Raw genomic sequence first — 24139 nt, forward strand, 5'->3', positions numbered from 1 at the left:
GTAGTGGAAATCTGGAATTCACGCCCCAAAATGTTGCTGATGCTGAGAGTCAATTGAAGCTTTCCAGACTGAGATCGATAGATTGATTTGTGTTAGGTAAGGGCATAAAGGGATTTGGAGCAAAGGCTGGTCAATGGAGTTGAGGTGCAATCAGCCATGATCTAATTGAATGTCAGAACAGAAGGGCTGAATGGCTGACTCCTGTTCCTGTGTTCACTCAGCCTTACCTGCATGGACCCCACTAAAAGCCTCACATGGTCTGTAATTGCTTTGTTTCATATGCCTGTCACCACCCCCACTATGGCCTGCCTGTCTGCTGACACCTGGATTTCACCAAATATCAGGGCAACAAGAGGGCAATCTCATTTTTGACATTATTCTCATAGAAGGTCAAGGCTCCTAACACGAGAGGGAAGTTGGCCACAGGCGGTGGACAACCAGACCTCCGCCCTCTTACCTGCTGAGGAGGAAGTGTTGGAGCTCCTGGGGAAGCAGACGGGAAAAGTGTGACAACTGCAGGGGCAATGTGACATTCTGTTTATCTTCCTTCTCATGCTGTTAGATCACACAAACTATCAGCAAATTAGTTTGTAAATCCTCAGGTCATTCCTTCTACTGAAAGTCCTGTGCAAACTCTGCTCCTCAGTGACCCTTTCTAACTTTTCCAATGAGTTGTTAAACCGAGGCCCGTCTGCCCCTCAGATGGAAGTAAAAGATCCCACTACAAGAAATAGAGGGTGAAAATGAACCAGGCACCTACATTGCATATGCCTTCATTCACTCTCTCCCGACCAAGCACCAGTCCAGAGCTATCCATCCAAAGGGCATTAGATAGTAAAAATGGAGCGACGCACAAAGCATGAGTGGGCTGGAGGAGCTAGGGCGAAAGGTGAGGATGTAGGAGTCATTGACCGGAGGGTCAGGAGGTGTTATCTAAAGAGCCTCAGAGCCCAGACTTCATGGACCCTCCTTTTAACAGGATGTGGGCAGAGGATGAAATGTATGGGCTGGCACTGGCCATGGTCTCGGAGAACATGGAGCATCAATTAAGAGTCCACTGCACCCTGCAGCTGCAGCCCTTTGATAGATTGAGGTGCCTCAAACCTGTCCAACGTGTAAGGAATGGTGCCCATGGCAGAAGCCCAATATCTCAGCTCGAGCTAGTTTTTGCTTAAAAGCAGTGCAGGAGTTATTTATTGTTCAAGACTGCAGGATGACTCAGCAAGGTTAGGTTTAGTCTGTATTCAATGTATCATGGTCAAGTTCCAGGGTTAAGGCCTCACCTGTGATGGGCTCACAAAATCCACCTCTCCTTTTGTACCAGATTGGCTTCCATGGCACTGGGCAATTCTGTCATCCCTGCAATGATTGGGCTTCACTTCCAGAAACTGCAGCAAATCATTGTCTGTGGCTATTGACTTCTTTCTTCCATCATCTCCTCTTAGCTTCAGTTAGACTTTAATGCACTGTTATACTCCACCTTCTCTGTGCTCAGAGACTTCTAAACTATTAAACTAACCGTTGTTTGCCTCCGTAAACTTCAGCTCATCCAAAACTCTGCTGCCTGTATCCTAGTTTGCACCAGGTCCCATTCACCCATCACCCCTGTGCTCGCTGATCTACATTGGCTCCCAGTCCGGCAACGACTCAATTAAAAAATTCTTTGTTTTCAAATCCCTCCATGGCCTCGCGCCTCGCTACCTCTAACCTCCTCCAACCCTACAATCCTCCGAGATCTTTGCGCTCCTCCAATTCTGGCCCGATTTCCTTTGCTCCAACATTGGCAGCCGTGCCTTCAGCTGTCTAGGCCCAAAGCTATGGAATTTCCTCCCTAAACCTCTCCACCTTGCTCTCCTCCTTTAAGACGCTCCTTAAAACCTCCTGTGGGTGGGCAAAGAAAAGACTTGCATTTATATAGTGCCTTCCATGACCTGAGGACGTTCCAAAGTGCTTAACAGCCAATGAATTTCTTTTGATGTACATCCACTGTTGTAATGCAAGAAACGCAGCAACCAGTTTGCGCACAGAAAGTTCCCACAAACAGCAACGTGATAATGACCAGGTAATGTTTTAGTGATGTTGGTTGAGTGATATTGTCCAAAAATAGTGCTGTGGGATCTTTTACGTCCACCTGAGCGCGCAGACCTGGTTTAACATCTCATCCGAAAGATGACACCTCCGACAGTGCAGCACTCCCTCAGTACTGCATTGGAGTGTCAGCCTAGTTTATATGCTTAAATCTCTGGAGTGGGACTTGAACCCACAACTTTCTGACTCAGAGGCGAGAGTGCTACCCACTGAGCCACGGCTGACACTAGAACAAGCTAAATGCAAACAGCCTGGTCTTAAATATCCAACTCGTGGGGCATAACCAATAAAAATGATCAACTCCTTTACATGGATCCTGCAAGGTGTCACTCAACTCCAGGTATATGCTCGATTTGAATCTGTGACACCCGATAACCTCTAATCTGCTACAGAACCAACTAATTATCAGCTCCTTTTTTGGAAGGACTTAATTGATCCGTCAGCTGCTTCTGCTGGGAGTCTGCACCACAGATCAACTGGGTTGGGGAAAAGTATTTCTTTGAATGTTTATCGAGGCTGGCTATTTCTGAAATCTGCATTCTCAAGTTCTGAACTTCCAGTTGAAGTCCAACAGCCTGCTTACCACAGTCGTTGTTTTGCTGCATTCAAAACTTTCTCTGCACAAACTCAAATCCCAGAATCATCCGGGTCACTCCTCTCTCAAACGCAGCATGTCCTTTTCATAGTCACGGAAATTTCAGCACAGAAAGGGCCAGTTAGCCCATTGTGCTTTAACTAGCTCCACACTGGAACTATCTGCTCTCATTCATTTCACCGCTCTTTTCTTCCATTAGCTTTTATTTTCCCTCCAAGTGCTCATCTAATTCAGCTTCAATAGCCACTTGCATGGTAATGCACTGCACTTTGAAGGATAGGCCTCCAAAATTAGACACAGTATCCAAGCTATGACTGAGCAGTGATCGATAAGGGGTTACAATTCGTTTCAACTGGCAGACGCCCTTGAAATGTTCTTTTGATTAACTTTGTTGCTTGAGAGGCCGGAACCCTTCAGTGAACAATTAGTAATTGCGTTCAGATCCTTTTCCCATCTTTGCTAATAGACACTCCCTCATGCGGATGTTTGCTGTTTCCTGTTCCATTATGCATTACATTTTATCGGCACTAAAAACCATCTGATCAGACCCAATTACTCGCAAGTCAGATTCAAATTAAATTGTTTTTAATTTGCTGAGCCTCTGGTCAGGGTTTATGCGCAGGATATATGATGGTGAGCAGAGGTTCGATACTTTTAAAGAGTAGTGATGCCAGTCAGCTGTGGCTCAGTGGGTAGCACTCTCGCCTCAGAAGGTCACGGGTTCAAATCCCACTCCAAGGACTCGAGCACAAAATCTAGGCTGACACTGCAGTGCAGTACTGAGGGAGTGCTGCCCTGTCTGAGGTGCCGTCTTTCAGATGAGACATTAAGCTCTTTCAAAGAGCTGGCATAGACACGCTGGGCTGAACGGCCTCCTTCTGTGCTGTACGTTTCTACAAAACCACTATTTATCCCTCAACCAACATCACAGACAGATGATCTGGTCATTTATCTCATTGTTATTTGTGGGACCTTGCTGTGTGCAAATTGGCAGTCTCGTTTCACATTACAAGTGACTACGCTTTTAAAAAAAAAACAAGTAATGCTGTAAAGCGCTTTGGGTTGTGAAAGGCACAAGTCTTTTTCTTTGATTGCTGGATGGATCAGCTCAGTAAACAGGTACTCGCCATCAAGGGTTTTTATCCAGCTCTACCACACAAATAGATCATGCAAAACAGAGTTTCGGGTAAATCTTCAGTACTGAGTTAGCTGAACTCAGATGTGGCACCATTAGGGACATGACAATTGGTCTCAAGAACCTGGGTTATGGCAAGGAAAGTTGGCCAGGGTCCCTTTTTGACTTTGCTTTTCACCAATCCCAGCTGGTAAGTACATTCAGATGAAAACAGGATTGGAGTCTGTTGTGATGCTCCCCGAAGTCGAATAGTCATTTGGGTGAAGTACTGCTGGCAACTACAGAACTGTATCCCAGCAAGAGCCGGCATCTTTAAGAGGGGAGGAGAGAAAATTGGGAGGGGGGAAAGCAGATTAACAAATGCAATCTTAAAATAGATCCAGGATACACACCAACCACCAGAACATTAACTGGGCTGCTCCATCAGTACAGACTTTGTTGCAATTGTCTCAACTCACGGTTCACAGGAGCGAAGTTTTGGCCGAGTGCTGGTATTCCCACCTTGGAGTCAGAAGGTGCAGGATTCAAAGCCCACTCCAGACAGTCCTGGTGAGTGGAGACCGGAGCGCCGGCTTGGCATTCTGGGTCATCATCCAGCAGGATACTCGTGTCCGGTGGGTGTAGGTGGCCCCCGCCCTCATCGTATGAGTTGTGGGAGCCCATAAAACCCTCCTGCTGTACAGGACTAACCACCCTATCGACTGGTATAAAGATGGTTACGGCCATAGAAGGAGTGTTCACATCACGGCCGGTTAGTCTGTGAATCCTCCCACTGTTCTCCAAGGGAAGAGTGCAAAGATACAACAACTGAGTTTATGATGATATGGACACCAAATTATCAAATGTTTTCAATGTTATCACAGATTTCAGCAGAGTGATGGCGATGTGAAATGGTCAAACTACTAGTGGATCTCCCGTTGCTCACAGTCTGAAGCATGGCTGCGATTCTCATTAATTTGGTGGTTTGATCCACTTAACGAGGAGCCGCACATTTGTAAATTTCTAAAGTCAATTGCAAATGCTTGTAAATTTCAGGCTATTATGTTACCTCATTACTTATTGAAAAATCTGACCTAAGTCAGGTGCAGTGATCATTCAACCACTCGAGGAATAGCTCCAGACTGCTCCTCAGCTTTTTTAAAGCATGTTTCACATAAGTTATGTGATGGACATGGAGAAAATCACCCCACAGTACAACGCTAGACTCCTTAGGTTTGTCTGGACTGAGCAGTTTGAGCTGCATATTATTAGGGTGAAGTACTGGTGGATATAGGGCTGCATCTGGTGGTGGGAGCAACTCTGATCAATTAACATCCGATCTGCTGAACAGCAGTGACAAGTGATCTACTGCATTATATCATTACTTGTTGAAATATCTGACCCCAGTCAGGTACAGTGACCATTCAACTGCTCAAGAACAGCTGCTGACAGATACAAGCAAAAGGAATTCCAGAAAATAATGAGATTGAGCAAAATCAATTAAATTTGGGGCTTTATTAAGATGCTACATAGCCAAACAGGATTGGTCATTACGGCATAGACTATTTAACTACTAATATTCATTGTATTCTCTCTGATAAACAGTTAATTATATACAAAATAGTTGCCTGACTGCTGTACTCCAATGTTGGATGATCAAAGCTGATAGTACACATCTAATTTCACTGTAGTGCCTAAGGCATATGTGGGGACGACTATCCCACAATGCAGTTCTCAGCAGCAATGGTCTTCAGTCAGTCCACCTAGCTCCCAAACGTGGCTTGAGCAAATAGCAGGTAACAGTACTCGACTTTAGTTACTTGTATTAAGTGTGAAATGGAATACAGGAGGTCCTTTATTATTTGTCAAATATAAGCATGGGACAACACCTTAAAGAATAAGTGGATCTAGCCATTATTTTTTTGTTGTGTTTTCTTTCTAAATCCCGACACGGACCACTCTGAAAGACCGCACCAACAGAAACTATTCAACGCTTTTGCCTGTTTGTGGTGGGGGTGGGGGGGGGGGGGGGGGGGTGGTGGAGGAAAGGGCTCTCTTTAAAATATTACATGGAGTTGGTAGCCCCTCCTTCCCAGCCGCCCAGTCCAGTTGTACATATCTGGATGGTAGAGGCAGCACCAGCATTCATACAGTGTACTTAAAAGAGGTAATCCTGCGACAGGTACCATAATCTAACATGATTAAAATGACACTTAGAATATGCCATCACCACATTGAAATGTCTTGTTCTCCCTCATCCCCCCCACCTAATAGCCTGTGAACTCTCTGCGCGTGCAACTTACTGTACAACTTTATAATTAACACAAGGTTTCTCCCGATAATCTTACTGTACTTGTTGTGCAAAGGGGTAACGGAAAGGCAAGAACCTGTGAGATGCTGTACATTAAAGTGTTTTTTTTTGTATTTTAATTTTTGATCATGAAATCATTTCTACCCCATGATATGGCAGATCAAACAAAAAAAACAACCCAAGCTAACAGATCACCAGCATGCTGCCTCTCTACAACACCAGCTTTCCTACAATTGTCCCCAGGATAAAGAACAGGACAACCATGGCGATCATCCGAGCAGCAGGTCCTTCTTCTTTGATCATAGCGCTCCTGGATGGTATAGGATTCCCCGCCTGAGGCACCCTCCTCATTCGCAGCCCGTCATCCTCCTGCAGTACAAGAAAAGATTCAACAGATTCTTTAATCACTAGTTTGTGTTCATTGAGGTGAAGAATAGAATATTTTACATTTCAAGCTCTCCAGGGCAGGTACAACAGGCGTTCGACACAGAGTAAAGCTCCCTCTACACTGTCCCAACAAACACTCCCAGGGCTGGTACAGCACGGGTTAGATACAGAGTAAAGCTCCCTCTACACTGTCCCAACAAACACTCCCAGGGCTGGTACAGCATGGGTTAGATATAGAGTAAAGCTCCCTCTACACTGTCCCAACAAACACTCCCAGGGCTGGTACAGCACGGGTTAGATGCAGAGTAAAGCTCCCTCTACACTGTCCCATTAAACACTCCCAGGGCAGGTACAGCACGGGTTAGATACAGAGTAAAGCTCCCTCTACACTGTCCCATCAAACACTCCCAGGGCAGGTACAGCACGGGTTAGATACAGAGTAAAGCTCCCTCTACACTGTCCCATCAAACACCCCCAGGGCAGGTACAGCACGGATTAGATACGGAGTAAAGCTCCCCTTACTCAGCCCCATCAATTTGCCACTGCTCCAAGCTATGTTGGTCCCCTAATGCTCCAATGAGGCTTTTTTTCATTTCATTTGTATCAGGTTGGTTAATTGGGCTTTTACCACCATGCTTATGCGACAGCCTTGTCTGAAAGCACCCTGTGCTGTCACCATGTCAACTGCTGCATCCTGCACGTTTAGGAAGCCACTTACAGGAGATTTGTGCTGCAAGTTTCTATGAAACCGAGCCCTCTCATATGGATGTAAAAGATCCCATGGCACTATTTCGAAGAGGAGCCGGGGAGATCTCCCAGTGGTCCTGGTCAATATTTATCCCTCAACAAACATCACTAAACAGATTATCTGGTCATTATCATATTGCGGTTTGTGGGGTCTTGCTGTGTGCAAATTGGCTGCTGTGTTTCCTACATTACAACAGTGACTACACTTGAAAAGTACTTCATTGGCTGTAAGGAGCTTTGGGACGTGAAAGGCACAGTATAAATGCAAGCTCCTTCTTTCTTTTTTCATCCAGGAAGCTTCACCTTTAACTGTTTGTTCTCCTCACGAAGTCTCTGAACCTCTGACTTGAGTATCCTGCAGTCGTCCATCACTTTCCTCATGTCTGAATCATCCAAGGAAGAGCTGGTTGATTTTGACATCATGGAGGCTTCTGTTTTCAGTGAAGTGGAAGTGACTTTATTTATCTCCAGCTCATGCTGCAGAAAATGGTTAAGAAAAACATATTACAAAAAAAATGCCACCTTCTAATTTAAACCTATTTAAAATTATTTGGATTAGAATTAATATCCCAGGGTCAGTTCCGGTACAAGTTCAGTTAGTGACACGGGAGATGGGAATTGTGCTCATTGTCAGTGCATCAATGGTAGCATGCTTTCCTCTGTGAGGGTGTGGTGGGTTCGAGCCCTGCTGCAGGACTTGAGCACACAATCTTGGTTGACACTCCAATGCAGTACTGAGCGAGTGCTGCGTTGTTGGAGGTGTCATCTTCTAGTTGAGATGTCACACTGAGGCCTTGTCTGCCTATTCAGGTGGACTCAAGAGATCCCGTAGCAGGGGAATTCTCCTGGTATCCTGGTTAATGTATCCTCCTTAACCAACATCACCAAAAACAATTCAACCGGCCATTTGTCTCTGCTGTTTGTTGGATCTTTGCGATGTTTGTATTGGCCGCTGTGTCTGGCTACAAAAACGATCCAAAATAATACTTCACCAGCTGTGAAGCACTTTGGGATATTATAATGTGGAAGGCGCTATATAAATGCAAGCTATTTCTTCCATTGAGGCAAAGAATGGACAGTTCCCTTCCCTCCCAACCCAAGCATCAGGACCATCCCCAGGACAAGCACGGAGCTCCCCTGTACTAGTCCAGAAAGACTACTACACCACGGACACTTGCCATACCAGACACCCCGTGGCCTCTGAGAATGGGGATGGGGTCAGAGACTGCTGACTGAGCAATGCTCTAGGACTAACATTGCTCGTTGTTGAACTTCAGCCTAGGCAGCCTGACCAATGCCACTGAAAAATGGTCAACAGCTGGAGCAACTAAGGTGGCGGAGGGATCCTGTGAGGTGTGTCCCACGCCTTCTCCCTGCCCAGTGTGTCATCAAATCCCATGAGGCACTGAAAACAAAGGTAGAGATAAATAAAGAGAACAGGGTGCTGGAACTCCAATAAAAGCAGGAAGGTCTAGAAATGGAGAGCAAGAGCTGGTAGCATCTGAATGAGAAATGACAGGCTAATGTTTTAGGCCTTTCATCAAAGCGTTAATAGGCACCGACTGACCCGTGGTGTCTTTCCAGCATTTGTGGCTTTTATTTTGAATGAAACAAAGGTTTTTGTAAAAAATTAATATGCATGCAGCTGAACTGTCAGATGTGCAGGAGAAAGACTGGAAAGTGGAGGTGATGAACACTAGGCTGAATTCTTTTTGTTGTTGTCTTGGCCAAGAACAATCACAAAGCTTTCAGTTTGGAACAGGCACACTCCCTGTTTAGTTTTCAGGTGAATCACATGCCTTATGGGTATCACTACAGACCACTTAAATCTCATTTTAGTGAGTCTTCACACACACACCCGTGCGCACAAGCACTCATTTAGCACACAAGGTATCTGGCATGGACCTTGAACAGAGAGTACTTGTTCACATGCATGGATACATTGCGGCAAGGGTAGGGATGCCATGATAGAGATGTTTGACATTACAATTAATGCTGCAAGAACAAACCTAATGTGTCGAGAATTACAATATCCAAAATCTTGTACTTCCCCGATCATGTGTACTGTAATATATCGAGATTCAACACTGGGGCGGTTTGCAATGTCAGAACTGCCCAGTTGCAGCAGTTTTTATTCCTTTTTATAGCACACTGCAGATCACCAACTCTTTATGGGAAAGGGTGACTCAGAGGGGTGAAGCATCACCGAGTGATTGGATTTCTCTCACACTGCAGAGTAGATTATACATCACCAACTCTGAGGAGAGAAGACCACGTTCAGGAATGCTGAAACACAGATGGAAGTTGTGGTCAGTGCCTGCGATATTCCTACATCGAGCTCCTGATTTCCAGTGGGCAGCTTGACAGTGGAGGCCAGGCACCTTCCCCCAAGGGGAGAGAAAAGAATATGACAGGAGGAGTAGCTGCATTAAAACATGGCCCTTTCAGTTGTGGTGTGGAATCTGGGATAACCTCTCTCCGAATAGCATTCTCTTACTTCCTGCTCATGGAGAGCAAGGAAAAGAGAAGGATTTCCAGATTGTTCATAGGACACGAATGGAGACCCAAAGACACTGAAGCAGCAAAGTCTGCAAGGGTCTCAGGTGAAGGAGGAGGGCAGAGTTTCCCCATCTCCTGGACTGTATTGAGAGCCCCACTAATATATACAAGTATCACATGATGGGTTTGTATTATTCCATTTTTAAGCCAGGATGGAGATATGGGTGCGGGAGAAACGAGATGTTATGGGCAGCTTTTACCAATGGATTCAACACCATTTGAACGGCAGTGGCACTGGACCATGTGATGTGGACAGCAGCAGTGCTAGGACTGATGACAGTGTGCTGCAGGTGAATATTACAGCACGCGTACATTATGTATCATGACATCGCTACTCCAGAGAACTGGTTAGGACAAACTGATCAGTCCAAAACAACATTAATCTCATAACCGTGAAAGTTTACTTCAATTTCCTTACATTTCTCTTTTTGTGCACTGGACGCCACTGGAACATTAAAAGAAAACGGTGCAGGGTTAAACATTCAATGGAACAGCACCTCCGGTCTTTTAAAATTCAGTGACAATAAGTATCACTCACGGCTGACTCCGCCCCACTGATATTGTAATTCTTTTTAAGTTGCGAGTGTGTGAAAGAGAAGCACTTCACAGGGTCAGTTCCAGACACATTTTGGGTGAATTAGACACTTTTAATAGATTTTTCATAGAATCTTAAAAAACAGAATGAGGCCATTCGGCCCATCATGCCTGTGCCGGCTCTTTGAAAGAGCTCTCCAATTAGTCCTACTCCCCATCTCTCTTGCCATAGCCCTGCAAATTGTTCCTTTTCAAGTATTTTTGTTAGAGATTTCTGCCCACTGCAGTGCTGACAAACTCTCACGAATTGGTTTCCACTCTGGGTGCCTCCGATCTCAAACACTGTAACTTATCTCTTTCCTTCTTGCCCATTTTTGATGCTCAAGCTGCTGACTGGAGCTGGGGTTGGGTTCGGGTTCGACAGCCACCAGCAGCCCTTCAGTATGTAGGGGCCTGGGGTGACACCAGGCTATTCGACCTAGGGAGTCACAGCTGTCCTCACCCGACACCCACACACGTGCACGTTCCTTTCGGGGTGACCAGGTAGCGATCAGACGCTGGGACGCTGCCTGATTTTTGCATTTCCTAGTCCAAGGACACTGAGTTACCAATGGAAGCAACCCGGGTGCTGCTCCAGCTGAGACAGTAACTCAGCACAGACTGTGGGGTGAATGTGGGGCCTCTTAGTTTGTACAACTCGGTACTCATCAGACATTCTGGAAGACAGCTTCAAGCGTGTGGGCCCAATCTAGGATCGGAATCTTCCGCCAACAGATTGTGTTGATGCACGGCTTATCGTAGAGACAGCAGCCACGTACACATCATACCTTGTAGGCTAAAGCTGTCCCGCTGGGTAAGGACATGGCTTCTAGCACAAGACTGGCTCCCAAATTAGCGACAACAGCCGACTTCATTTTAGGACATACTGCAGGACAGGACTCAATGTGGCAAAAGTTAGAAGTCTGGTTCCCTTCTCCGACAGTCAGTGGAAACCTGTGTAACCAAGTTCTGGATATATGCTGCAGTTTTCATTAAATCCATAAATCCTAAATTCTACTGAAGAAAAGCATGCACCAAACACTATAATAAAATTAACAAGTACTTGTGGGGAGAGAATCCAAAACTTGGGGCCATAAATACAAGATAGTCACTAATAAAGCCAATAGGAAATTGAGGGGAAACTTCTTTACCTAGCGAGTGGTGAGATTGTGGAACTCGTTACCACGTGGAGTAGTTGAGGCGAAGAGCATAGATGCATTTAAGGGGAAGCCAGATAAGTGCATGAGGAAGAAAGGAATAGAAGGATATGCTAATAGGGTGAGATGAAGAGGGGTGGGAGGAGGCTTGTGTGGTCACAAACCTGTTGGGCTGAATGGCCTGTTTCTACGCTGTAAATAATATGTAATTAGACCAGGCTGGACATACTGCTGATTGCAGTCCATTCAGGTGTTGTATTGTCCCAAATGTCACTATTTCTGACATCACGACGGGTATGGGTTTCTAGTAACACAAAGTGACCATTCTATGTAATGTGGCCTTGTCACGCTCACATTTGAGAGTGACATAAAACGATAATCCGGCTCACATGGGTGAACAAGCCCTGCCCCACTATCAGGGTGCGTTTCATGGATTAGACAGGCTGGTTTCAAAGATGTCCAATTGCTATGCTGGTGAACCAATACGCAAATGTGACGGTTCTGTGAATTTACTACTCATTAAATTACTTACTGTAAAATTTGTGTTTTTAGATGTCTGACCTTTCTGACCCCCAACAAAGGTTTTATCAATGTGAAAGCACATGGTGGTCTGGTTAAACTGCCCCACCGTTCACTAAACATCGGCAGATTTAAACAGCCGATTTGATGTTTGCTGCAGTTTTTTTGGGTCACTCCTTACCTTGTTTTTATGGCAATTCTTCGGCATTCGCTCCCCTGCCATGTCTAGACAGGCAAACAATCTCTACCAACGTTCCCTGTAAGCTGAGCTTTTTTGTGTGTGGCCTGTTTCTCTCAAAGTACGGCCCATTTAAATTTCAACACATGCATGGTATTTCCAATATAAAAGCTTGTGAGTGGCCTGTGCGGGACCTTGCAGATTACTGCGCGGCCATGCACGCGCGCAGCTTAGCGAGAACTTTGATCTCTACCTAATCCTTGCCCCACATTGTTCTTGGGGCAGCCACTAAGTAGATGCTTGGAGAGTGGGCCTAACCCCCAGCTTTCTCCCCCATCCCCCACTGTGGAAAGCCTCCCCTCAGCCTGCCCCCTTCAATCATTTCAATATCATCAACGCCTATTGCTCCCATGAGGGTGCAGTTGCAGCTCATTTCCAATGTGCAAAGGGGGGAAGCAGAATGGAAGCCTGAACAATGGGAATAGGCTTATTCACCATTCTCAAAATCTTCAGTCTCGATATTGTGATGGCACATCTTTTCAAAATGAAAATGCGTTATAAATACTTAGAGCCCCAAAGACACATTCAACAAAGTGATTCAAGTTTATACCGGAACAGCAGTAAGTGAAGTGTCGGGTTTCTGTGTTGGCAACGGCACAGAGCGAAGTTAGTGAATCTACAGGAGGTTCCAATTATTAGCATATACGTCATCGTAAAGACCCACCGGAGCCAGGTGCCCAAGGCCATCTTCCAGTGCTGGTACTCCACAGGTAACCAAGGTGGTTAAAGGTGGGCGAGCAGGTAGGAGGAGTAACATGGAGGTCAGCAGGAAATGCGCGGCAACAGATAAAGGCAGACTGTGCCCGTGCCAGCGCTCCGATTCCATGGTTTATAGTGCCCCCGTTACGATGACCTGCAGTGTGCTGTCTGTGAAAGTTTTCACACTCAGTTCTGTGTGTATTGAGTTTTCTGCTGGCTCCATGAAGCCGCAAAGCTCAAAGTAACTGCTGTTAAAATTAGACTGAGCACAGTTAAGTATCTAATTGCTCCCGAACATAAAATACCCGCTCGCCACCCTCTTAACTTCTTCAGATGCCCATTGCTGTAACAAAGATGCCAGTCAAAATCATGTGTGTGATCAGGAGTTGCTGATCTGCCCCAATCCACTCAATGGGAAAATCACCAGGGTCAGGGCCCCCCTCCAGACAAGGCCCTTTTAAACTTACTGTTTTCTCGTTCTCAGAGGGCAGCTCAAAGACGCACCGCAGCTTGGAGTCCATTAAATCATCTGGCTTCGCTTCTTTCCACTGTAAAGAATCAGAGTAAACGCATTAAGCACTTAATCACATTTCCAATGCCTTGTAGACTGGGGCACTAAGGAGAGCAGCTGCTGCTAATCCATTTCTCAGGTAGGAGGTCTGTTTCACTAGGAAATGGGAAGTCTGGAGAATTTCACACAGCTCAGCGTGGTGTTCAATGGGAGCCCAGCCTGGCAATTTGACAGATGGCATCATTACTCACCGGCCAGCATCCACTTTTAGTTGTACGCGGCTGCCCAGGATTGCAGATCTTGCAAGCCGGTAAATCTCAAATACAAAGGGCAGCTAGCGTACAGAGCAACCTGAATATGGACTGCAGTATTTAACACGAGCTGTACCACACACAGACAGAAATTCACATATAAACCCCCAATACACACAAACTCTGAGAAATGCAGTAACATAGAAAACTACTAATTCTTAATGTCACTGGTGACACTAGACATGCTCCTTTGTAATGGAGTAGTCAGTTCTATGAAAGGTTGTTTATCTCAACCTATTCTGATCAACTGGATTCCAGTAAAAAGCTTCCCCCACGGGTGCTGCAGCCAAACAAGTTTAAGGCCGTGCAGCGCTGCAATTCACTGCACCTTGGAGTAGCAGATGCAGATCTGTGACTTCACACAGGGAGCTGTTTAACTGGAGCTTCAGGAAGGAGGGGCGAGGAGCAGCTGCTTCTCCACAGGAGCAGGGATAAGGCAGAGGGCAGGAGACTCTGGTTTCTCATGCACTTCCTAATGACCCACTCAGCAATGGCAGATAGAGGTCTGGAAACTGGTGAAGGGGGAAGAGAGGCTGTCGGGAGAATGGGGAAAGGAAGAGAGCGGGGAGAGGAGGGTGGGGACAGGGAGAGGAGATTGGACCATCCCTTAGAAAGGGGACTTGCTGGGTGGAGGTTCAGCCAGTGACCCTTGTTGGGAATTCCTGGTCCATGGACGGCAGTTGAAAACAAGATCACACTCAGCTGTGATGCCCACAGGGTGGAATAGGCAGATAATTGCTTTACCTCACACTTGGCAGATACACCAAAATGTGGTTGGTATCTGGGGCACTGTATCCTAGCAAGACACGAAGGGAGGAAATGGAGGGGAGGAGGGGGGGGGGGAAAAAACTTAAAAAAAAAAAGCTAGCATCAATTTTCAACTGCAAGAGCTTCCCGAGTGGGAAGAAAATCTACTTTTCGGGCGAGACATCTATCCAACTTGTACTGCTTTGGCCAGAATTTGAGTAACTGTGAACTCCAATGCTCTAACAACCAAACCAAAGTGCTGTGATTAAATACCCATCCCCAGTATATTAAATCTGCAGCATGCTGTTGGCATTCACTCCCACTGAATAACATCAGAGGCAGAAAGGGTCACTAATGTGGCAATGTCCTGTCCAACATGCTTCATAGGGATTCACCAAGTCATCCCCTGAACATTAGTAGCTGCCTGGGAACTTGCTCTTTCCCACTGTTGTTGGATATCTATATATGGCCTTGCATCCAGTGGACATCTGGACACTTCATCACAGATAAAAAAAAGTCTTAAAAGATGGCAAAGCAAGGCAGTCACTTCTGACCTAGTGCCTGACATCAACAATTTTTCTACTCTGCACAATTCCCTCACCAAACAATGAGCCTCTTCATTGTGATCTTAAAAAGACATAGCTCCACCTTAGTGGAAATAGTGTATTGTGCAGCTGATGGCCTCACTTCTGCCCTCATAAAACAGCACAATTTATGAGTAACACCGTGCCAGTATATATAAAATAACACCTAGTCAATCACATTTTGAACTTTGGGGAATGATAAAGTCTTTAATTGTACTTAGTTGAGGAGTATAGTTAATACTTAACATATCCATTCCCCTCCCCATGCAGTTGACTCAACTTGAAGCGATGTCAGCCATAGAACTGAGAGAATCTAAAACCATTAACTTGTATTTACATTATATAATCAGTGAATTAGAGGTTTTAAACTTGTACACTCAGGGCAACAATGGCCAGTGCTTTAACCCTCATTTACTTCTGACGCCAACAATTCTTAATGCAGTCACCTCCAGAAATATCTTATATAAAATACACTTGATAAAACATTGGGATAAAGGTGAGGCATGTCAATGCTGGGGAACTGAACACTTTATATAAAAAAAATTGATGGCATTCAGTGTCTACATCAAGCAGTCCCAAGTCAGGCACAGTGCAGGTTAAATGAGAAGTAAAGCTCCCTCTACACAGTCAACATTGTTTCTCAGCCACAATCTCAGAAAAACATCTCTGACTGCACAAATGTGACATTTCAGTTACTCAGCTAAGTGAGACTGTTCTAATCTTGCAGATGGCACTAAGTTAGGAGGCACGTTTTGCAGATGGTAACAGAAAGTTACAAAGGGACATTAACAGACTAAGTGAGTGGACAAAACTGTGCTGATGGAGTTCAATGCTGGGAAGTGAGGTCATCCACTCTGGATTGAAGAAAGACAAATCAGAATATTTTCTTAATGATGAGAGTCTAGGGACTCTGGAGGAGGAGAGGAATGTGTGTGTCCAGGTACACAAATCACTAAAGACTAGTGCATAGGTGCAAAAAGTCATCAAATAGGTGAACGGCTGTTGGCCTTTATCTCAAGGGGGCTGGAATACAAGGGGGGGGGGGGAATTATGCTTCAGTTATACCGAGCCTTGGTCAAACCCCATCGGGAGCACTGTGTTCAGTTCTGGGCACCGCCCCTCAGGAGGGATATACTGGCCTTGGAGGGGGTGCAGCGTAGATTCACCAGAATGATACCAGGGCTACAGGGGTTGAATTATGAGGACGGGTTGCATAAACTTGGCTTATATTCCCTTGAGCTTAGAAGGTTAAGGGGTGATCTAATTGGAGGTATAAAAAAGGATAAAAGGAAGAGTCGGGGTAGATACAGAGAAACTATTTCCTCTTGGGGTGTGGCGGGGGAAATCAAGAATAAGAGCATAACCTTGAAATTAGAGTTAGGAGATTCAGGAGTGAAATCAAAGTGGAGTGGAAATGTGGAATTCTCTCCCCCAAAAGGCTGTGGATGCTGGAGGCAACATTCCCATTAAGCTGTGCGGTCATGGTCTGGAGGTCTCGTGCAGGCCGCTCATCGGCTTTTCAACGGGAATAACTGCGCATGCGCAAAGATTTGAATGGGCCGCACAGCCAGTTAAAGGGCCCGTGCATGGAAAAATAATTACAGGGAACGGAGTTCAAATGAAATTTTCAAGATTGAAATCACCATACAGCCTCTGAAGTGGCATCTAAAGACACAGTGTAGTAATAAAAGCTGGGTACGTACTACTGCTTCCATGTCCTGGTAGTCTGCTGGAGCAAACATGGACTGAACCATAAATTTGTGCTTGCTTTTCTCATTGGGGTCATAGTCAAATGGTTGTAGCATCACTGTGAAAAGAAAAAGACTTCCGATTAGAACATAGGTATGCGCTGTTCCAATTACTGTTGTTACTCTCCCTACGTGGCACTGGCTACTCCACAACAGCTACCCAGTTAGCAGCACGTTCACCTCACGAGCAGACATGACCTGTATCCTGGCCTCTTTGTTGCTCCATTCTGTGGGATGAGATTCCCATTAGGGGGTCATGTCAGAAGATCCTCAAAGGTAAACTAACCGTAAAGGTGCAATGCTTTGACTAGCTGAACATGTGTGTCAAACACCAGTTTATAAGAACACAGACCACACCTGGAGTACGGTGTACAGTTTTGGTCTCCTTACCGAAGGAAGGATATACTTGCCTTAGAGGGAGCGCAACAAAGGTTGACCAGACTGACTCCTGGGATGGGAGGGTTGTCCTATGAGGACAGATTGAGTAGACTAGGCCTATATTCCCTAGAATTTAGAAGAATGAGAGGTGATCTCATTGAAACATATACAATTCTTAAGGGGCTTGACAGGGTAGATGCAGGGAGAATGTTTTCCTTGGCTAGAACAGGGGTTCCCAAATAGTGGTACACATACCCCTGGGGGTAAGCGAGACATCTCTGGGGGGGCGGGGATTACACAGGAGAAATTGTCTAATGGTGGATTTTTTAATTAATTTATTAATTGCATTTTTATTAATTGCATTTTTATAATAGGTCAATCAGACGAAGCTTTATATTACAAATTCCCAGAGTTTTAAAGTAGTTAATTTGCTTCAAGATGCATCAATGAGAACACAGATGCAGAGAGATGCTGATGTAGAGTCCCTACCTCCAATCACCATACACTATAGTGTGGTTTCTGTTGTCCAGCAGCTGTCCAGTCTAAAAACTGCATGCTGGTAGGGGTATGCGGGCAGCCGGTAGATCTGGAAGGGGATACGCAATAAGTAAAGTTTGGGAACCTCTGGTCTAGAACTAGGGCTCACAGTCTCAGAAGGCGGCCATTTAGGACTGAGATTAGGAGAAATTTCTTCACTCAAAAGGGTTGTGAATCTTTGGAATTCTCTACCCTAGAGAGTTGTAGATGCTCAGTCAGTGAGTATATTCAAAACAGAGATCGCTAGAATTTTGGATATTAAGGGAAACAAGGGATATGGGGATAGTGTAGGAAGGTGGAGTTGAGGTAGAAGGTCAGCCATGATCTTATTGAATGGTGGAGCAGACTCGAGGGACCGTATGGTTCCTATGTCTTATGTTCTTAAAGTAGTGATTGGCATGTGAATTCCCAGACATTCTACACAAATATCAATACATATTTATTTTTTTAACCAATATATGGGAGAGACGGGCTAGAGGGACACAATAAATCAGGATCCAGTTGGTAACCTGGGCTCAGTAGTTGAACACACACAGGAGAAATCCCAGCTCTACTGCAGGCTCCAGTGGGAACCACTTCACAGCCACAAGTCTGGACACATAAGAGCACGTTACTTCTAACTCCCGAAGCATCAATATCTGTTGGTGGGAACTCTACATTCAGACCCTTCCCCAGCATGAAATGGAGGATCCAAGGCACTAACTGATGGTTCACATAACATAACTCTTATCTGCGGTAGTGATTTACATCACCAACAATACAAGTGATTTATTTCTCAATCATCAGTCCTTCGCAAGTATTTATTTTCTACAATATAATGCAATGTTTTGCTGATTGGGAATGATTTATTTTCCATTAGCTTGCTGCTTTTTCTGGCACAATCCCCACTGACATGTGGAGGGAAGCATGTGGTGAAACCACAACGTGCATCAAGTCCAAGATATGGATGACATCTAAAAGATGATGTGGCCATGTGCTTCTGAACAAAAACATTCTTCCGGCTGTTCAGGGTGAGTTTAAAGCACTGCTTATGATACAAACAAAACGAACTGCCTGCTCCAAGAACAAACTGGCACGTTTCTCACCAGGCATGCTCTTTCCAGGAAAATCTCCGATGCCTAGCTTGAAGTGGCAACAGCCAAGAACACAAACTTCAGGGATTTTAACAGAATATAAGGGTAAAAATGAATGTTTTTCATCAATGTCACGATGAATAACAAAGAGAGGGGCCAGTGGAACACAGAACGCCAGGAGAATATGGAGTTTAACCTCAACGGGAGGTGTAGTTGGCCTAAAATTATACTTACGGGGTTAAACCATTAAGTTCATGTGTTCGATTTTATTAAACATTTAAGAGAAACCAATTTAATTTAATATTGGGGAGGGGGGGCGTGAAGAGAAGAGGGGTGTTGGGGGTCATTAAAGAGTAGGAGGGAAGGGTTTGGATTCTTGGGACAATGGGACCACTTCTTGGGTAGGGAAACCTGCCATAGGAAGGTTTAAGTTGTATGTAAATACACAACATGAACAACATTGATGAGCTGGAGGGGTATGATGTACGAGCATTAATGGAGACGTGGCTTCGACTAAAGCAGGACTGGTGACAAAAGATTCAGAAGAGATAGACAGAAAAAAAAGGGTGGGGAAGCAGTGTTAGTAAAGCTTTTGATCACTGTGCAAGAATGTCCATAAGGATTGGGTTAAGACAGAATCCACATAGATAAAGTTAAGAAATAGCAAAAGAAACAGCATGCATTAAATAAAGGCCTCCAAACAGTGGAGATGAGATATGGAGGAAGATCTGGAGATCGGTTCAGATATACAACAGGAAAATAATGGCCCAGAATTTGCTGGGAAAATACTTTATTAGTGTGTAAATAACCCAGCGATTTGTGGTGAGGAAGAGACACCCCATGAGTCGCGAATCGCCGCAAGTTGTTGGACCATTTGCACCGTTCTGCCATTAGCCTGGCAAAATTGGGAGCTTGCTGACCACCTCCGTGGGAGTTTCAAGAAACTGCCGCATTTGCGCCATTAAAACAAATTAAACATGCCTCAGAAAGTTTGGGCTGGTACTTATACTTAATGACGTAAGGGCCCTTTTAATGATATTTATGGCCCTGCAATGCCGCTCAACCTTTCCAGCCCAGAAGGAAACAATTGAAACTGTGGGGTCTCATTCCTGCAGGCAATAAATTGTTCTTAGGTTTTTAAAATTTCTTACTTTTCCTTTGTCTTTTATTCATCTCTCAATCCAATCTTTCTTTCCCTCTCTATTTCTCTTTCTGTACTTAATTTGACTAATTCCCGCCTTTTTCCTTCTCCATCGGTCTTCTGTTCCTTTCTCAATCCTTAAATCTTATTGGTTAAGGAGACAGACTGTTGGTCCCATCGTTCACCCAGATGCCCCATTGCCCTCACTGCGTCGTTATCAGCTCGCACTTCCAGGAATTTGTGGCGCAAACGTTTTTCAAGCTGAAGGGCGAGGAAAAAATCCAACAAACAGGCCAGCTAATTCTGGGCCAACATTGGGTGATTTTAACTATGATGAGAGAGACTGAAGTAAAAATAATGTTTGTGGTCACAAAGTGCGGAATGCTTTTTGGAACGGATCCAACACTGCTTCCTAGAACATTGTGTGTCTAGCCCAACATGAAGCATTGTTTGATTTAGTTCTAAAAAATGAAGAGGGGCAAATATACAAAGGTGAAATAGCAAATAATTAAATAGGAAACGTTTATGTTTAATGTCAAAACAGAAAAGGATAATGAAGAGTCAAAGATAATAAGGATGCTGGAGTGGAAAGAGACAAAGTTCAGTGGGATAAGGAGGAATCTGGCCCAAAATAACTGGGTAGAACAGTAAGCAAATAGGTTGACAGATCAGCAGTGGGAAATTCTCAAAACATGAGATGGATGCAGTACAAAATAATATATTCCTAAAAAGATGAAAAGGAGAGTCTTGTGGATATAGAGATATTAACATTAAACTTAAACTTAAAAGGGGGCATGAGATAAAATCAGGGCGAACAATACCAAAGACAATCATGAGGAATATAGACAATACAGTTCAGAGGTGAAGTGGGAGATTGTCCTTCTTGACTTGTCTGCAGCCTTTGACACGGTTGACCACTCCATCCTTCTCCAGCACCTCTCCACCGTCGTCCAGCTGGGTGGGACTGCACTCGCCTGGTTCTATTCTTATCTATCTAATCTTAGCTAGAGAATCACCTGCGATGGCTTCGCTTCCCGCTCCCGCATAGTTACCTCTGGTGTCCTCCAAGGCTCTATCCTTGGCCCACTCCTATTTCTCATCTACATGGTGCCCCTTGGCGACATCATCCGAAAACACTGTCAGTTTCCACATGTACGCTGACGACACCCAGCTCTACCTCACTACTTCTTCTCTCAACCCCTCCACGGTCTCTAAATTATCAGACTGCTCGTCTTACACACAGTTCTGGATGAGCAGAAATTTTCTCCAATTAAATATTGGGAAAACCGAAGTCAATGTTTTTGGTCCCCGCCACAAACTCCGTTCCCTAGCCACTGACTCCATCCCTCTCCCTAACATCTGTCTGAGGCTGAACCACAATGTTAGCAACCTTGGTATCATACTTGACCCAGAAATGAGCTTCTGACCACATATAGGCAGCATAACCAAGACCGCCTATTTCCACCTCCATAACATCACCCGTCTCCGCCCTTGCCTCAGCTTATCAGCTGCTGAAACTCTCATCCATGTCTTTGTTACCTCTAGACTTGACTATTCCAACGCACTCCTACACATTCCAACCTACGTAAACTTGTCAACGAAAACTCGGCTGCCCGTGTCCTAACTCGTACCAAGTCCCGTCCACCCATCACCCCTGTGCTCACTGACCTACATTGGCTCCCGGTTAAGCAATGCCTCAATTTCAAAATTATCATCCTTGTTTTCAAAACCCTCCATTGCCTCACCCCTGCCTATCTCTAATCTCCTTCAGCCCCCCTAAAACCTACCTCTTTGACCAAGTCACCTGCCCTAACTTCTCTCTATGTGGCTCGGTGTCAAACTTTTTGTCTTTTAATGTAGCGCCTTGGGACGTTTTACATTAAAGGAGCTATATAAATACAAGTTTTGTTGTAGAAGGGCTAAAAAGGAATATAAAAAAAGGCTGGCATATAATAAAAAGAAATAGCAAAGGACATTTATAATGAAAAGAACTTGCATTTATATAGCACCAATCGCGAAATAAGAACAAACATAAGAACATAAGAAATAGGAGCAGGAGCAGGCCAATCGGCCCCTCAAGCCTGCTCCACCATTCAATAAGATCATGGCTGATCTGATCCTAACCGCAAATCTACTATCACTCTACATCCCTCCCGAACCCATGTGATTTCCTGGGAAGGGCAAAAAACCAGATAAAAAACCCAATGGCCAATTTGGGAGAAAAAAATCTGGGAAATTCCTCTCCGACCCATCTAGGCGATCGAAACTCATCCAGGAGATCACTGTCCCTATATTTTCTACAGTACTTACCTTCTGTAAAAGGTGATCTCCACCCCAGCCAGGAACAGGAATAGAACCATCTCTTGAAATCTAACACATAATTAGAACACAAGTAGTAGGAGCAGAACCAGGCTACACGACCCCTGGGTCCGCTCCGCTACCCACAGGGCCATGACCGTTCCGAACATAGACTCATGTCCAATTTCCTGCCCGCTCCCCGTAACCCCTAATTCCCTTTACTTCTAAGAAACTGTCTATTTCTGTTTTAAATTTATTTAATGATGTAGCTTCCACAGCTTTCTGGGGCAGCAAATTCCACAAACCTACTACCCTGAGTGAAGAAGTTTCTCCTCATCTCAGTTTTGAAAGAGCAGCCCCTTATTCTAAGATTATGCCCCCTAGTTCTAGTTTCACCCATCATTGGGAACATCCTCACCACATCCACCCGATCAAGCCCCTTCACAATCTTATATGTTTCAGTAAGATCGCCTCTCATTCTTCTGAACTCCAATGAGTAGAGTCCCAATCTACTCAACCTCTCCTCATATGACCACCCCCTCATCCCCGGGATTAACCGAGTGAACCTTCTTTGTACTGACTCGAGAGCAAGTATGTCTTTTCTCAAGTATGGACACCAAAACTGTATGCAGCATTCCAGGTGCGGTCTCACCAATACCTTGTACAACTGCAACAATACTTCCCTGTTTTTATATTCTATCCCCCTAGCAATAAAAGCCAACATTCCACTGGCCTTCTTGATCACTTGCTGCACCTGCATACTAACTTTTTGAGTTTCGTGCACCAGGACCCCAGGTCCCTTTGTACTACAGTACTTTCCAGTTTCTTGCCATTAAGATAATAACTTGCTCTATGATTTTTCCTGCCAAAGTGCATAACCTCACACTTTCCAGTATTGTATTCCATCTGCCAAATCTCTGCCCACTTACTTAGCCTGTCTATGTCCCTTTGCAGGTTTTTTTTATGTCCTCCTGACTCACTACTTTCCTTCCCATCTTTGTATCATCTGCAAACTTTGATATGTTACACTCGGTCCCCTCCTCCAAATCATTAATATAGATTGTAAAGAGTTGGGGACCCAGCACTGACCCCTGCGGAACACCACTAGTTACTGATTGCCAGTCTGAGAACGAACCATTTATCCCAACTCTCTGCTTTGTTAGATAGCCAATCCTCCACCTATGCCAGAATATTACCCCCAATCCCATGATTTTTTTTATCTTGAGCAATAATCTTGTGTGGCACCTTGTCAAATGCCTTTTGGAAGTCTAAATACACTACGTCCACTGGTTCCCCTTTATCCACCCTGTATGTTACTTCCTCAAAGAACTCAAGCAAATTTGTCAAACATGACTTCCCCTTCATAAAACCATGCTGACTTTGTCCTATTAAATTATGTTTATCCAAATGTCCCGTTAATGTCTCCTTAATAATGGACTCTAACATTTTACCAACCACAGATGTTAGGCTAACAGGTCTATAGTTTCCAGCCTTCTGCCTACTACCCTGTTTAAATAAGGGTGTTACATTAGCAGTTTTCCAATCTGCCAGGACCTTTGCCGAGTTCTGGAAAATTACCAATGCATCCACAATCCCTACCGCCACTTCCCTGAAGACCCTAGGATGTAAGCCATCAGGTCCAGGGGATTTATCCACCTTGAGTCCCATTATTTTCCCAAGTACCACTTCTTTAGTGATTTTAATCGTATTTAGCTCCCCCCCCCCCCAAACTATAGCCCCCTGTTTGTCCAGTGTTGGGATATTTTTAGCGTCCTCTACTGTAAAGACTGATACAAAATAATTGTTCAGCGTTTATGCCATCTC

At 44.8% G+C, this 24139-nt stretch overlaps 1 protein-coding gene across 2 annotated transcripts in view; it reads right to left on the reverse strand.

The window, feature by feature from the left end:
- Positions 1-5293: 5293 nt before the first annotated feature.
- Positions 5294-24139, reverse strand: part of vapb (VAMP (vesicle-associated membrane protein)-associated protein B and C) — a 98431-nt gene continuing 79585 nt past the window's right edge. Inside the window, exons 3-7 of one of the 2 annotated variants that reach the window (XM_086005187.1) lie at positions 16844-16947; positions 13455-13535; positions 10220-10246; positions 7546-7719; positions 5294-6477 (exon numbers count right to left, since the gene is read on the reverse strand). In XM_086005187.1, the coding sequence (XP_085861313.1) occupies positions 6319-6477; positions 7546-7719; positions 10220-10246; positions 13455-13535; positions 16844-16945 (543 nt within the window). In that variant the 5' untranslated portion in view covers positions 16946-16947 and the 3' untranslated portion in view covers positions 5294-6318. The remainder of the gene's footprint in view (positions 6478-7545; positions 7720-10219; positions 10247-13454; positions 13536-16843; positions 16948-24139) is intronic. The other variant, XM_086005188.1, reaches the window with a different exon arrangement.

The sequence above is a fragment of the Somniosus microcephalus genome, chromosome 13, assembly GCF_052327205.1.
Source record: "Somniosus microcephalus isolate GS21.2 chromosome 13, FLI_Smic_1.0, whole genome shotgun sequence".
In the NCBI taxonomy this organism is placed as follows: Eukaryota; Metazoa; Chordata; class Chondrichthyes; order Squaliformes; family Somniosidae; genus Somniosus; species Somniosus microcephalus.